At 43.1% G+C, this 12,902-nt stretch overlaps 1 protein-coding gene and 1 non-coding gene across 4 annotated transcripts in view; one reads left to right on the top strand and one right to left on the bottom strand.

Moving 5' to 3' along the window:
- The window catches only part of SARNP (SAP domain containing ribonucleoprotein), an 81,987-nt gene that overhangs the window by 61,924 nt on the left and 7,161 nt on the right, over positions 1-12,902 (top strand). For 2 of the 3 annotated variants that reach the window (XR_008373158.1, XM_053554341.1), the window contains 2 exons: positions 8,399-8,488; positions 12,256-12,535. Coding sequence is in view for 1 of the 3 variants with exons in the window: in XM_053554341.1 (XP_053410316.1) it covers positions 8,399-8,488; positions 12,256-12,297 (132 nt within the window). In the remaining 2 variants the exon portion in view is untranslated. Of the gene's footprint in view, positions 1-8,398; positions 8,489-12,255; positions 12,536-12,902 lie in introns of those variants that run through there. The other variant, XR_008373157.1, reaches the window with a different exon arrangement.
- On the bottom strand, positions 8,689-8,791 carry LOC128562914 (U6 spliceosomal RNA). Its single transcript, XR_008373610.1, has one exon. It is a non-coding gene; the product is annotated as a U6 spliceosomal RNA (small nuclear RNA).

Below are 12,902 nucleotides of genomic sequence, written 5' to 3' on the forward strand. Positions count from 1 at the left end.
CCACACATTTGGTGCCAAACTTTACAGCAGCCAATAGAAAGAGGAAAGCACAGTTGCCCTGTTTTCAGTGATTCAGTGTTCATAAGGTAAAAACTAACAAATTGTTAGAGGAAAGCATAACTATCTTGGATCTAGGGACCAGAAAGAAAATTTCCCCATGGGTCTTTGTAACACAGTAATGTAAGGAACAATAGCACACATCTTTAGGGTGACTTGGTGATGAGTTCATAAGCCTTATGGGGTTAAAAGTCTTTTATCTTATTCATCTCTATATTCTCAATGCCCCAAACAGTGCTCGACCCAAAGTAGGCACTCATTTGATAATTTGAAAGACTAATGAATGAATTAATTTATTAATGCTATTGAAAATGTTGATTGAAGCTGATGTTACATAATACAATGCAAGTGATTCCTCAGGGGCTTGTGGAGTACCTGAGATTGGGTCTGCTTAGGAAGAGGTTGGATATTTGCTAGTCCTCTCAGATATTATCTCATATAGATTACTTTTTTTGTAGTTATTAACTATTAGGGTTGATGGAAGCAGTAAAGCCTAGCAGCATAGATTTTCGAGGTCTCAGAAAGAAAAGGATAGTTAAGGGCGGCGCCTGTGGCTCAGCGGGTACGGGCGCCGGTCCCATATACTGGAGGTGGCGGGTTCAAACCCAGCCCCGGCCAAATTAAAAAAAAAAAGAAAAGGATAGTTAATAGTGCCTGGTAAAAAAGACTGTGGTTTTGTCCAGATACTCTCTACATCCTAAATATAGTCATCTGTCCAAATAGGTACGCATTGTAGCTAAAGTTTCCTTATTATAGTAGTAGATGTGATTCCTACTAACTTTTGGTGATTTCAGTTCTTATCTAGAAGAATGAATGAATCATTAACATCAAAATTTTGTTAGTGATGTCAGACTTTGTTTAAGGAACCAAAATGAGTGTGGCAATAAAGATAATAGCTAACATATATTTGAATACCTCTTCTGTGATAGTTCCTTTGTGCAAAGAAAGCACTCTCAGCACATATAATTTGTACCTTGGAGCAGCCTTGAATGTCTCTTTTCCCTTAGCAGCAGATAATCACTTTCTTTAAGTCGCGTGAGGATTTTCCAAACATAAAAGGGAAACAAGAGGAAAAATGTGGCTCGGCACCTGCAGCACAGTGGTACAGTGCCATCCACATACCCCGAGGGCAGTGGGTTTGAACCCTGCCCAGGCCAGCTAAACCCCCCGACAACTGCAACAAAAAATAGCCAGGCGTTGTGGTGGCCACCTGGAATCCCAGCTACTTGGCAGGCTGAGACAAGGGAATCACTTAAGACCAAGAGTTGGAGGTTGCTCTGAGCTGTAATGCCATAGCACTCTACCAAGGGTGACATAGTAAGACTCTGTCTCAAAAAAAAAAAAAAAGGAGAAGTGAATTTCTAAAGTTTACAGTATCTTCCAAAGGGCCTAATTTGGAACTGTTCTTCATTCCTCAATGAAAAATACAGTGATAAGCCAGGTGCAGTGGCTCATGCCTGTAATACTAGGCCTCTGGGAGGCCGAGGCAGGGCACCTCTAGTCCCAGCTACTTTGGAGGCTGAGGCAAGAGAATCACAAGAGTTTGAGGTTGCTGTGAACTGTGATGCTATGGCACTCTACCAGGGGCAACAAAGTGAAGACTCTGTCTCAAAGAAAAAGAAATGAAAAGAAAATAAAGTGATTGTGATTTGTGGTAGTGTTTGGTTTTACTAAATAAAAGAGCATGCTTTCTGTTCTGTTCTTATATGGGTGGTCTTTCTTTGTATAGTCCAAATGAAGAAGACTTTAAAAGGAAAATGAGGCAGTCATTGGCTGCCATGAGGATTGTATATGGTGAAATTACTGGCATCATTCAGGTAGTTGGCTTGGTGTTTTAAAACCTTGAAGAATGAGAGGATGGAAAAAGTGGAATATGTGAATTAGTGTAAATATCCGATACCTGTATTTGGTCATTGAGGACAAATTTCTCCTCTGATTTGGTGTATAAGTTATATGTTCTAAGGAGTTTACATTTGCTAGGAAATAAGCACACTTCAGATTCAAGCACTTCTCTTCCACATACACAGTATGCATGGGAAGAAAAAAAGATTTATTAATAGTTGAGAGTTTGGGAGTGAGGAAAGGAACGGTTTGCAAATCTATATGACAGTAAGCTAGAGGGGTCAGTGCTGCCTGCAGATGCACAACCCCATTTGTGCACTTGAGCATGGCCTGGGGGAGCTTTGCCCTGATGAATGCAGAGGGAGATGTGTTTTGATGGAGGTAATTTCCCTCAGATGGGTCTCACCATCCCATGAATCAAAACCTGTCAGCAAGAAGGGAAAGATGGAGTGAAGTTTATTGTACGTTTGTTTCCATGAGATACCGTTGTGCTAGAAGGATCAAGTGAGAGAGATCATTAGAACCATGTTGATTTACTGTGCACTTTCCCTGCAGGGCAACGAGGAAAAAAGCTTTAAGAGGGGAGTTGAAGGGTGCTGGGTGGGGAGGAAAGGGCAGGCTATTTGTGGGGGGTGGGGGAAGTTGTATTGTTTTTCCTCCCTTCCAGAGCTCTCTGGTGGGTTTAGAGCAGATGCTCTGCCCAAATCTCTTAAGAAAGGCATCAGAAGTCTTGATTTTAAAAAAGGGAAGATTATGAGGAAATCTTTGATACTAGTGGACTTAGGCTTTATGAAGGGAGTAGCCTTGGGTTTGTGCTGAGATAATGACTAGGTTTCAAAAGTAGCATCTCCTCTGTGATTTGAACATGCTGAAGTATTTCTTCTAGGACTAAATTGAATGAAAAAAAGGTTCTAGTGATGTTGAATAAGAATTGGACTTGTCTTACCTCTTCTCAACAAGGGATACTACTTTTGTTCTCCCTGAAACTGTTTACTATTTGGCCAGGAGACTTAGTGAACTGGAGATAGATCATCTAGAATATTCTAGAAGTTCCCATTTCAAATCTCCGTTTATATCCATTTTTTTATTTTTATCGTAGTGTAATAGACAAACTCAAACTTTTCTCCTTTGGTAGCGAAAAATACGGTGGGGTTGTGGTTTGGGGGAATTGGCGTACTTACTTTATTACAGTTCAACAGGTGTACTACCCAGTTCGCCAAAATTAGAAAAATTCAGTTGAGAAAAACTTAAAAAAAAAAAAAAATTCAGCTGAGAAAAACTTAAAAAAAAAAAAATTTTTTTTTTTTTTTTTTTTTTTTTGAGAGTCTTCACTCTGTCACCCTGGGTAGAGCGCCATGGTGTCATCCTACTTCACAGTAGCTGTAAACTCTTGGGTTTGAAGTGATCCTCTTGCCTTAGCCTCCTGATTAGCAGGGACTATATACAGGTGCCCACAGCAACACCTGGCTAGTTTTCTATTTTTAGTAGAGACAGGGTCTCTCACCCTTGCTCTGGTTGGTCTTGAACTCCTGAGCTCAGGAGATTCCACTCACCTTGGCTTTCCAGAGTGTTAGGATTACAGGCATGAGCCACTGCACCTGATATGAGAAAAACTTCAGGATAAAAAACCAACTGGGGGGTGGCACCTATGGCTCAGTGGGTAGGGCGCCAGCACCATATATTGAGGGTGGCGGGTTCAAACCTGGCCCTGGCCAAACTGCAACAAAAAAAAATAGCCGAGTGTTGTGGCAGGTGCCTGTAGTCCCAGCTACTCAGGAGGCTGAGGCAAGAGAAAAAGAAGAAACCAACTGGGCTGCATGAGGTGGCTCACGCCTGTAATCCTAGCACTGTGGGAGTTGGAGGCCAGAGGATCACTTCAGGTCAGGAGTTTGAGATCAGCCTGAGCAAAGTGAGACCCCCATCTGTGTTAAACAAATTAAAAAAAGAGGCTCGGTGTGGTGCCTGTGACTCAAGTGGCTAAGGTGCCAGCCACATACACCTGAGGTGGTGGGTTCGAATCCAGCCTAGGCCCGCCAAACAACAATGACAGCTGCAACCAAAAAATAGCCGGATGTGTGGCAGGTGCCTGTAGTCCCAGCTACTTTGGAGGTGGTGGGAGGAGACTCGCTTGAGCCCAGGAGTTGGAGGTGCTGTGAGCTGTGATGCCACAGCGCTCTACCCAGGTTGACAGCTTGAGGCTCTGTCTCAAAAAAAATAAAAAGAAAAAAAAGAAAACAAGCCTGCTTGGTTGTACACGCATTGGTAGTCCCAGCTACTCAGGAGGCTAACGCAGGAGGATTACTTGAACCCAGAAGTTTAAGGTTGGTATGAGGGAGGCTGAGGCCATGGCACTCTAGCCCCAGTCACAGAGAAAAATAAATAAATAAATAAAAGGATTATCAACTGGAAGTTGGATTTAGTGGCATGCCTGCAGTCCAGAGGCTGAGGCAGGAGGAACACGTGAGCCCAGGAGTTTGTATATTCAGTGAGCTATAATTGCATCACTGTACTTCAGCCTGGGCAACAGAGACCCTGTCTTTTAATAATAATAAATAATTAATTTGGCTGGGCACCTGTAGCTTAGCGGCTAGGGCTCTGGCCACATGTACTAGGACTGACGGGTTCGAACCCAGCCTGGGCCTGCCAAACAACAATGACAACTACAACTACAAAAAAGTAGCCGGGCGTTGTGGTGGGTGCCTGTAGTCCCAGCTACTTGGGAGGCTGAGGCAAGAGAATCGCTTAAGCCCAAGAGTTTGAGGTTACTGTGAGCTGTGATGTCATGGCACTCTACTGAGGGTGACATAGTGAGACTCTTGTCTCAAAAAGAAATTAAAACATGAAATAAATAATAAATAATTACTAACTATGCCAGGTGAGGTGGCCCATGCCTGTATCCTAGCACTCTGGAGGCCAAGACATGCGTTAGCTCAGGAATTTTGAGACAAGCCTGAGCAAAAGCAAGACCCCAGCTCTACTAAAATAGTAGAAAAAATTAGCAGGGCGTGGTGGTGGGCACCTATAGTAGCAGTTACTTGGGAGGCTGAGGTTAAGAGGATTGCTTGAGCCCGAGTTTGAGGTTGCTGTGAGCTATGATGCCACGGCATTCTACTGAGGTGCCCACCAGGTGTCTCAATACAGACAAAATTATTACTTGGGAGGCCGAGGTGGGTGGATTAACTGAGCTCACAGGTTCGAGACCAGCCTGAGTGGGAGTGAGACCCCCATCTCTAAAAATAGCTGGGTATTGTGGCGGGCAACTGTAGTCCCAGCCACTTGGGAGGCTGAGGCGAGAGGATCACTTGAACCAAAGAGTTTGAGGTTGCTGTGAGTTATGATGCCATGGCACTCTCCCAAGGGTGACCAAGTTAGACTCTGTCTCAAAAAAAAATTACTAACTAGAGTTCTTTCCCTGAATTTCTGGGAAAGAAGTTAGTTATGAAGTGAAGGCATGCAGTAGCGGCATTAAAGGTATTGGATCCTAGTGTTGACATGATTATTTTAATTTTCTTTTAGCTAAGGGTGATTCTTCTCCCTTGGAAATTAAGCCCTTCATTCTGCTAATGTTCTTCCAAAGAAGTGCTTGTGTTAGATACCTGTGGAGATTGTAAAATTAGAAAAGTAGATTCTTGAGTACAATGTCCTGGGTTCTAATGTAGGCTCTGACAGTTGACTATGAGACTTTGGGTGAGTTACTTAATCTCCCTAAGCCTCAGTTTTCATATTTATGAAATGAATTTAATCACAAATCACAGTGCCTGCTTTTCTCTTGAAACCTGGCTTAATGTTTATAGTAGTTTGTGTGGCATTAATTAGGCACTCCCCCCCCCCCAATGGATTTACTGAGGCTTAAAATGGAAAAACTGTGTAGGCAATAGTTTATTCTAGTAATAACACTGTGATTAAATAGCTGGTGTAGGATTTTCACTCTTTCATAGGCACCCTTCTTTCTTAGCTCCTTTTCTATTCTCTAGAAAGCAGTGCAGCAAAAGGGAAAAATGAACATCTTTTTCAAGCTAAAAGAGTCAGAAGAAAGACTGAGACAGTACTCCTGCCTGCTGCGTTTAGAGCTTGGCTAAATTGAATGCAGAAGGTTGATAGCTGCCCTGCTTTTGATTGTAGAGGTGGCAGCTGTGTTCATAGGGACAAAGGCACCTCCTTGGTTTGGGTTGACATTAGAGGTACTGAAAAATTCCTGTGTTTCTGTAGGTCTTTTGCCTCTGTGTTTTGAGGCACCCAGAAATATAAGGCTGTCGGAATATGCCATTCCTCGTGGTTTAAAAAACATCCAGCTCAGAAGCACCACACAGACATTCGTTTCAAAGTTTGAATTCTTTTGAGCTGGCCTCTGTTGGGTTAACATTTATAAAGTTAAAAAAAAGAACTGTCCTGGCCCGGTGCCTGTAGCACAGTGATTACGGCGCCAGCCACATATACCGAAGGTGGCGGGTTCGAACCCGGCCCGGGCCAGCTAACCAACAATGGCAACTGCAACAAAAAATAGCTGGGTGTTGTAGCGGGTGCCTGTAGTCCTAGCTACTTGGGAGGCTGAGGCAAGAGAATCGCTTAAGCCCAAGAGTTGGAGGTTGCTGTGATCTGTAATGCTACGGCACTCTACCAAGGGTGACATAATGAAACTCTGTCTCAACAAAAAAAGGCTGTCCTGGTGGCTCCCATAGCTCAGTCAGCAGGGCACTGGCCACATACACCGAGGGTGGCAGGTTCGAACCAAGCGCAGGCCAGCTAAAACAACATTGACAACTGTAACAAAAAAATAGCTGGGTGTTGTGGTGGGTATCTGTAGTCCCAGCTACTTGGGAGGCTGAGGCAAGAGAATCCCTTAAGCCCAAGAGTTTCAGGTTACTGTGAGCTGTGACGCCATGGCATTTTACCCAGTGTGACAGCTTGAGACTCTGTCTCAAAAAAAAAAAAAAAGAAAAGAAAAAAGCTGTCCTGCTCCATGTTGAGGGTGGCTGTGTTTGTATGGAGTAGAGGGTCTCTTGAGGCTGTGAGAGGATGAAATCTTTATAAAGATGTGTCAAGTTTTACTTCTCTGTTTATTTATAGAGATTGGGTCTTGCTCTGTCACTCAGGCTGGAGTGCAGTAGCACAGTCACATCTCACTATAACCTTGAACTCTTTGGCTCAAGCACTTCTGCCATCTGAGCCTCCTGGGTAGCTAGGTCTATAGGCACTTACCATCATACACTGCCAGGATGTGCCAAGTTTTAGAAAATCCTTCTGGGGAGCCTCCAACCCCCCTGGGGTTGAGCTTTTGATTACTGGTCATTAGATGTGAGAGGAAAGTGCAGAAAGGAAAAATAACTGTTAAAGTGGGATTAATAAAGTAGTAGGTTTAAGTGCTAATGGGAATATCTGAGACTCTGAATATTGAACAGTATCAGATGTGAACAATAGCTTAATCTTTAAAACACTTGTAGAAAAATGGCCAGCTTCAACTTATGGTGAAATGAAACATTCTTCTGCAGTTACTAGCCAGACACCATGAGTCTCATGGATGCTTACAAAGGGTCCAGAGCACCTCAAATGACTGTAGCTGTCACCTTGACTCATCTTTTTCCATAATCATTTCAAACTATACAGAGCCTTCTATGACTTTGCTTGGTGTTTCAAGCAAACAATTGGCTTCCTTTATACATTTTTCAGAAATACCACCCTAGCCATTTTCCCCTTTCCTTCCTTGGTAACTTGTAGCAGTGTTCAGCAAGTAGTTTGGATACCTTCTTATCTACCAACCTGTTGTCCACAAGTGTTATTCAGTGAAACTCCAGTTTTCCCTATCTGAATTGCCAAAACTTTTTGAACAGAAGTTTGTTTGGTGGGTGTTTACCATTTCTTCACCTGTCTTATTTTGTGTGTGTGTGTGTGTGTGTGTGTTCTGAGACAAGGTGGTGTTCTGTTGCTTCGGATGGTCTTGAATAACTATCTTCAACCAGTCTTTCTTTGTTTTTTCTTTTTTTTGAGACAGAGCCTCAAGCTGTCGATCTGGGTAGAGTGCCATGGCGTCACAGCTCACAGCAACCTCCAACTCCTGGGCTTAAGCGATTCTCTTGCCTCAGCCTCCCAAGTAGCTGTGACTACAGGTGCCTGCCACAACGCCTGGCTATTTTTTGGTTGTAGCTGTCATTGTTGTTTGGCAGGCCCGGGCTGGATTCGAACCCACCAGCTGTGGTGTATGTGGCTGGCTCTTTAGCTGGTTGAGCTACAGGCACTGAACCCAACCAGTCTTTCTGTCTTGGCCTGCCAAAGTGTATGAGTATTGAGGCCCTACCTAAAATTAACTTTTTAGTCATTCCAGGTACAACATGCTGTATGCTAGCTTGTTCTGTTTCTTACCCATCTTTTCTATTTGTGTGATCCTTAGTTCTTGGCACAAGGTTGGCTGGCACATTGTGACCAATATGTTAATTATTTCATTCCCATTTAATTTGTGAATGAAGGCTAATTTGCCTCAACCCTTTTCTTTGTCTGTGAACAGTCGGAAGATGATGAGAAACTGAAAAAGAGGAAGGAACGATTTGGGATTGTCACAAGTTCAGCAGGAACTGGAACCACAGAGGATACAGAGGTAATATATATACCCAGAATGCTTCTTAGAGCTCTTGAAAGGAAATGAAGGTGAATAAACTAAAGTGGAGGAGCACTGTTTCCCCTGCCTACTTCTTTTTTTTTTTAATTTTTTCCTAACTTGTTATTGTTTGAAACTTCAGACCTGCAGAAAAGTTGCAAAAATAAGGACTGTTCAAGTTTTTTGTTCTTTTTTTGTTTTTTAATATGGAATGCTTCACGAATTGACATGTCTTCCTTGTGCAGGGCCTGTGCCAATCTTCTCTGTGTCGTTCCAATTTTAGTATATGTCGAATATGCTGAAGTGAGCACCTCCAGCCTAGTTCTTAAGTGCCCAAATGACAAGGTATTTTTCTTTGTGGTTGATAACTTTTCTCTGGATGAAGTGACCTCAATGAATTTCATCACTATACTCCATTCAGTGTCAGAGTCTGTTAGCCAAGGGCAACGCGCATGAGATTTGGGATTAGGTAGGCTTGCATTTAAAACTAGCTCTGCTACTTATTATTAATAAGTTATAGTGCTTTCCTGAGCCTCAGTTTCCTCATCAGGAAAGTAGAAATAATATATCTACCTCAAAGTAGTTTTTTAAGAATGAAATGAGCCTATGCAAAAGGAGCAGTTAGTTCTACATGAAATGCTTGGGACGAGGCTGTCACGTCACAAGCAGCATCCGTTACTGTTATCTGTTGGGCACATTTTTTGTGATCATTTAGTGAAGGCCCTCTCTAAGCCAGAAACAAGTACAGTTGTGCCTAACTTCCTTCTGGAATAGGACAGTGGACACAAATCAGACTTTTTTTTTTTTTTAGGCATAGTCTCACTTTGTCATCCTTGGTAGTGGCATCATAGCTCACAGCAACCTCAAATTCTTGGGCTCAAGCGATTCTCTTGCTTCAGCCTCCCGAATAGCTGGGACTACAGGCATCTGCCACAGTGCCCAGCTAATTTTTTTTTTTTTTAATTTTTATTTATTTATTTTTTTAGAGACAGAGTCTCACCCCATCACACACAGTAGAGTGCGGTGGTGTCATAGCTCACAGCCAACTCCCAACTCCTGGGCCTAGGCAATTCTCTAGCCACAGCCTCCCAACCAGCTGGGACTACAGGCGCCCGCCACAATGCCCGGCCATTTTTTGTTGCAGTTCAGCTGGGGCTGGGTTCCCACCTGCCACTCTTGGTACATGGGGCTGGCGCCCCACCCACTGAGCCACAGGCGCCACCCAATTTTTTTTATTTTTTGGGGATGAGGTCTTGCTCTGGCTCAGGCTGGTCTCAAACTCATGAGGTCAGGAGGTCCACCCACCTTAGCCTCCCAGAGTGCTAGCATTACAGGTGTGAGCCACTGCGCCCAGCCAGACTTCTCTGTCTTATTACTTTGTTTACAAATAGTTTTTAAAAGTGAAAGAGTGGCCTTTTTAAGAAATTTGTATTTAGTAGGGCATGGTGGTGGGCATCTGTAGTCCCAGCTACTTGGGAGGCTGACGGAAGAAAATTGCTTAAGCCCAAGAGTTTGAGGTTGCTGTGGGCTGTGACGCCATGGCACTCTACAGAGGGCGACTTAGTAAGACTCAGTCTCAAAAAAAAAAGAAAAGAGAAGAAATTTGTGTTTATTCATATCTCAGGTTATCCTGATATAACTCACATTCACTAGAATTGATCATTGACAGTGTTGTTTTGCCGATTTGGGTGTATCTATAATGGAAACCAAGCATCACCTGAGGTGTGCTTAAAGAGCAACTGAAAAAATGTTGAAATAATAGTTTTAGCGGCAGTGCCTGTGGCTCAAGGAATAGGGTGCTGGCCCCATATACCAAGGATGGCAGGTTTCAGCCCAGCCCTGGCCAAAACTACAACCTCCACCCCCACCCCTACCCCCCCAAAAAAAAGTTTTAGAATTATAGAAAGCTTCTTGGGTGTCAAGGAATTTAGAATGTTCTTTCTTGCTTCTACTTAATACAGGTTTACTTCTTTGCATCTACCTCTGGAAATACGATCTAAAAATTTTAATGAAAATGTTTTTTATGGGCTCAGCCCCTGTAGCTCAAGCGGCTAAGGAGCCAGCAACATATACCAGAGCTGGCGGGTTCAAATCCAGCCCAGGCCTGCCAAATAACAATGAAAACTACAACCAAAAAATAGCTGGGCATTGTGGTGGGCGCCTGTAGTCACAGCTACTTGGGAGGCCGAGGCAAGAGAATCACTTAAGCCCAGGAGCTGGAGGTTGCTGTGAGCTGTGATGCCATGGCACTCTACCCAGGCCGATAGCTTGAGGCTCTGTCTCAAAAAAAAGAAAAGATAATGTTCTATATGAATGAATTCTGGCAGGTGTGGCGGCTTGCACCTACGATCCTAGCACTCTGGGAGGCTGAGGCAGGTGGATTACCTGAGCTCAGGAATTCAAGACCAGCCTGAGGAAGAGCCAGACCCTGTCTTCTACTAAAAATAGAAAAACCAGCCAGGTGTTGTGGCAAACACAGCCAAGTGGTGGTGTTGTGAGCTGTGATGCAGCAGCACTCAACCCAGGGCCACAGAGTGACTCTGTCTCCCCCTGTCCCCTACCCCAGAAAAAAGCTGAGTCTGCCTTTGAATAAGCCCTGAAAATTTTAGAGTCAGATCAGTTTACACTCTTCACTCAAAAAAAAAAAAGTAAAGGAGGTTGTATTTTTTGTACTATTGAGAATAAAATGCTGCCTGTCAAAAGTATCTGCTTACTTACTGATTTACCAGGATGAACTAGAAGTAGAGTTAGGTTTATTTTAATTCTGGCTAAAAGTACTCTTTCTTAGTCAAAGAAACTATTGTTAACCAGGCATGCTCACTAAGTAGGTACATTTGGCCACTCCAAGTTAAAGAAGATGAGGATTTTGTTGGATAGCAAGGAACAGTGGCTTTTGTTGGGAGAGTTAGTATGTCTGAAAGGGAGTAGTAACTTCTGAGGCCAATGGAGTTTACGTGAACCAAATGATTTTTGTTCCATTCCAAAGAATTTTTGTCAGTAATCTAGTTTGAGTAGGCTGGGCTTGTTTGCCTTCAACTTCTTTTAATCTTTATTAAATTTTCTCTGTGAATGGAATGAAGAAAAGTCCCTCTTAGATGGGGATAGTGGTTGGGAGTGAGGATGAAGGATTCAGTACTGTTTGGAGTCATTCCTAGAACAAAACAGCTCCCCCCACCTAATATCATGCCCTCTTTAATGCTTCCTTCCTGAAGAGATCCATGACAGGGACTCACCTGCAAACACTGCCCCTAGTTTATTCTGTTGACATTAAAAATTTACATGCTCCTCTGTATTGGAGCCCTAAGGAATAGCTACAGTTTGGGCCTGACTGCTTAGAATCCCCCTACCCTTCTCCATGAATGGCATTAGTTAACCCTTGGTCTTCTGAAATCTCCTACCTCCCCACTGATTGGTAAATTTTCTCCAGCCTGTTAAGAGCCAGTTGTTTCCAGACTAGCCTACTAGTGGAGACTAAGTGGCCCTGTCTCCTTCAGGAATCTTTCCATTTTCTACCATTATTCTCCTCCTCTCTGCCTCTCCCTCCCTCTGTAATCTTTCCTCTTCCTCCTTTCCTATGGAGCTTTCTCAGCACTAGCTGGATAACTGGAGAGATTCAGGAATGAAACTGTAGCTGGGAAGCTTAAGTTTGGGCTATTGCTCCTTTCTGGACCTTGTGACAGTTCATGTGAGTTTGAATTAAAGCAGCCAGGAGCCCAGGCAACTGTTGTCTTGCAATCTGATTTTTTCTTCTTACTTCTTCCTTACAGGCAAAGAAGAGGAAAAGAGCAGAACGCTTTGGGATTGCCTGATGAAAAATTCTTGATGTTTTCTGTTCTCCAGTGGTTTCAATTTCTCCGATTCTTCCTAGTCACATATATCTAAATGCACAGTCATGTGCCTACATCTTGCCTCGCATTGAGGAAGCATGTACCCCAGGTACATCTGTGAACTCCAGCAGCAGTTTGACTTATTGCTGTTCCAACTTTAAGGTTGTTGTGTTTTTGTTTTTGATTAGTTTGCTTGTTAATAAAAAAATAGAAAACAGAACAATGTGTTTTATTAGGTGCTCCTTTGATTGCTTGGAGCCAGATTATATCAGATAAGGGGAACTTCAGGGGTACATACTATAGGGAATTAACCATAACCTTTATCAAAGAAGAAGACAAAAAGATTGAGTTGACCTCTTAAGCCTGTTTTATTCCCTTTTCTCATTCTCATTAAGTGTCCTTTTACTTCTTTATCCTCCATAAACAGGCTGAGTTACTCTCTGAGTTTTTGCTTCAGCAGTTGGAGTACCCCCACTGAGATAAAATAAGGTGAACACAAGAGGTTTTAGGTAGTGTAGGGGATATAAATACAAGGGCTAAATGATGGATGGGGTGAGTGGTGCCTGTAGCTCAAGCAGCTAAGGTGC

The sequence above is a fragment of the Nycticebus coucang genome, chromosome 12 (genome assembly GCF_027406575.1).
Source record: "Nycticebus coucang isolate mNycCou1 chromosome 12, mNycCou1.pri, whole genome shotgun sequence".
Lineage (NCBI taxonomy): Eukaryota > Metazoa > Chordata > Mammalia > Primates > Lorisidae > Nycticebus > Nycticebus coucang.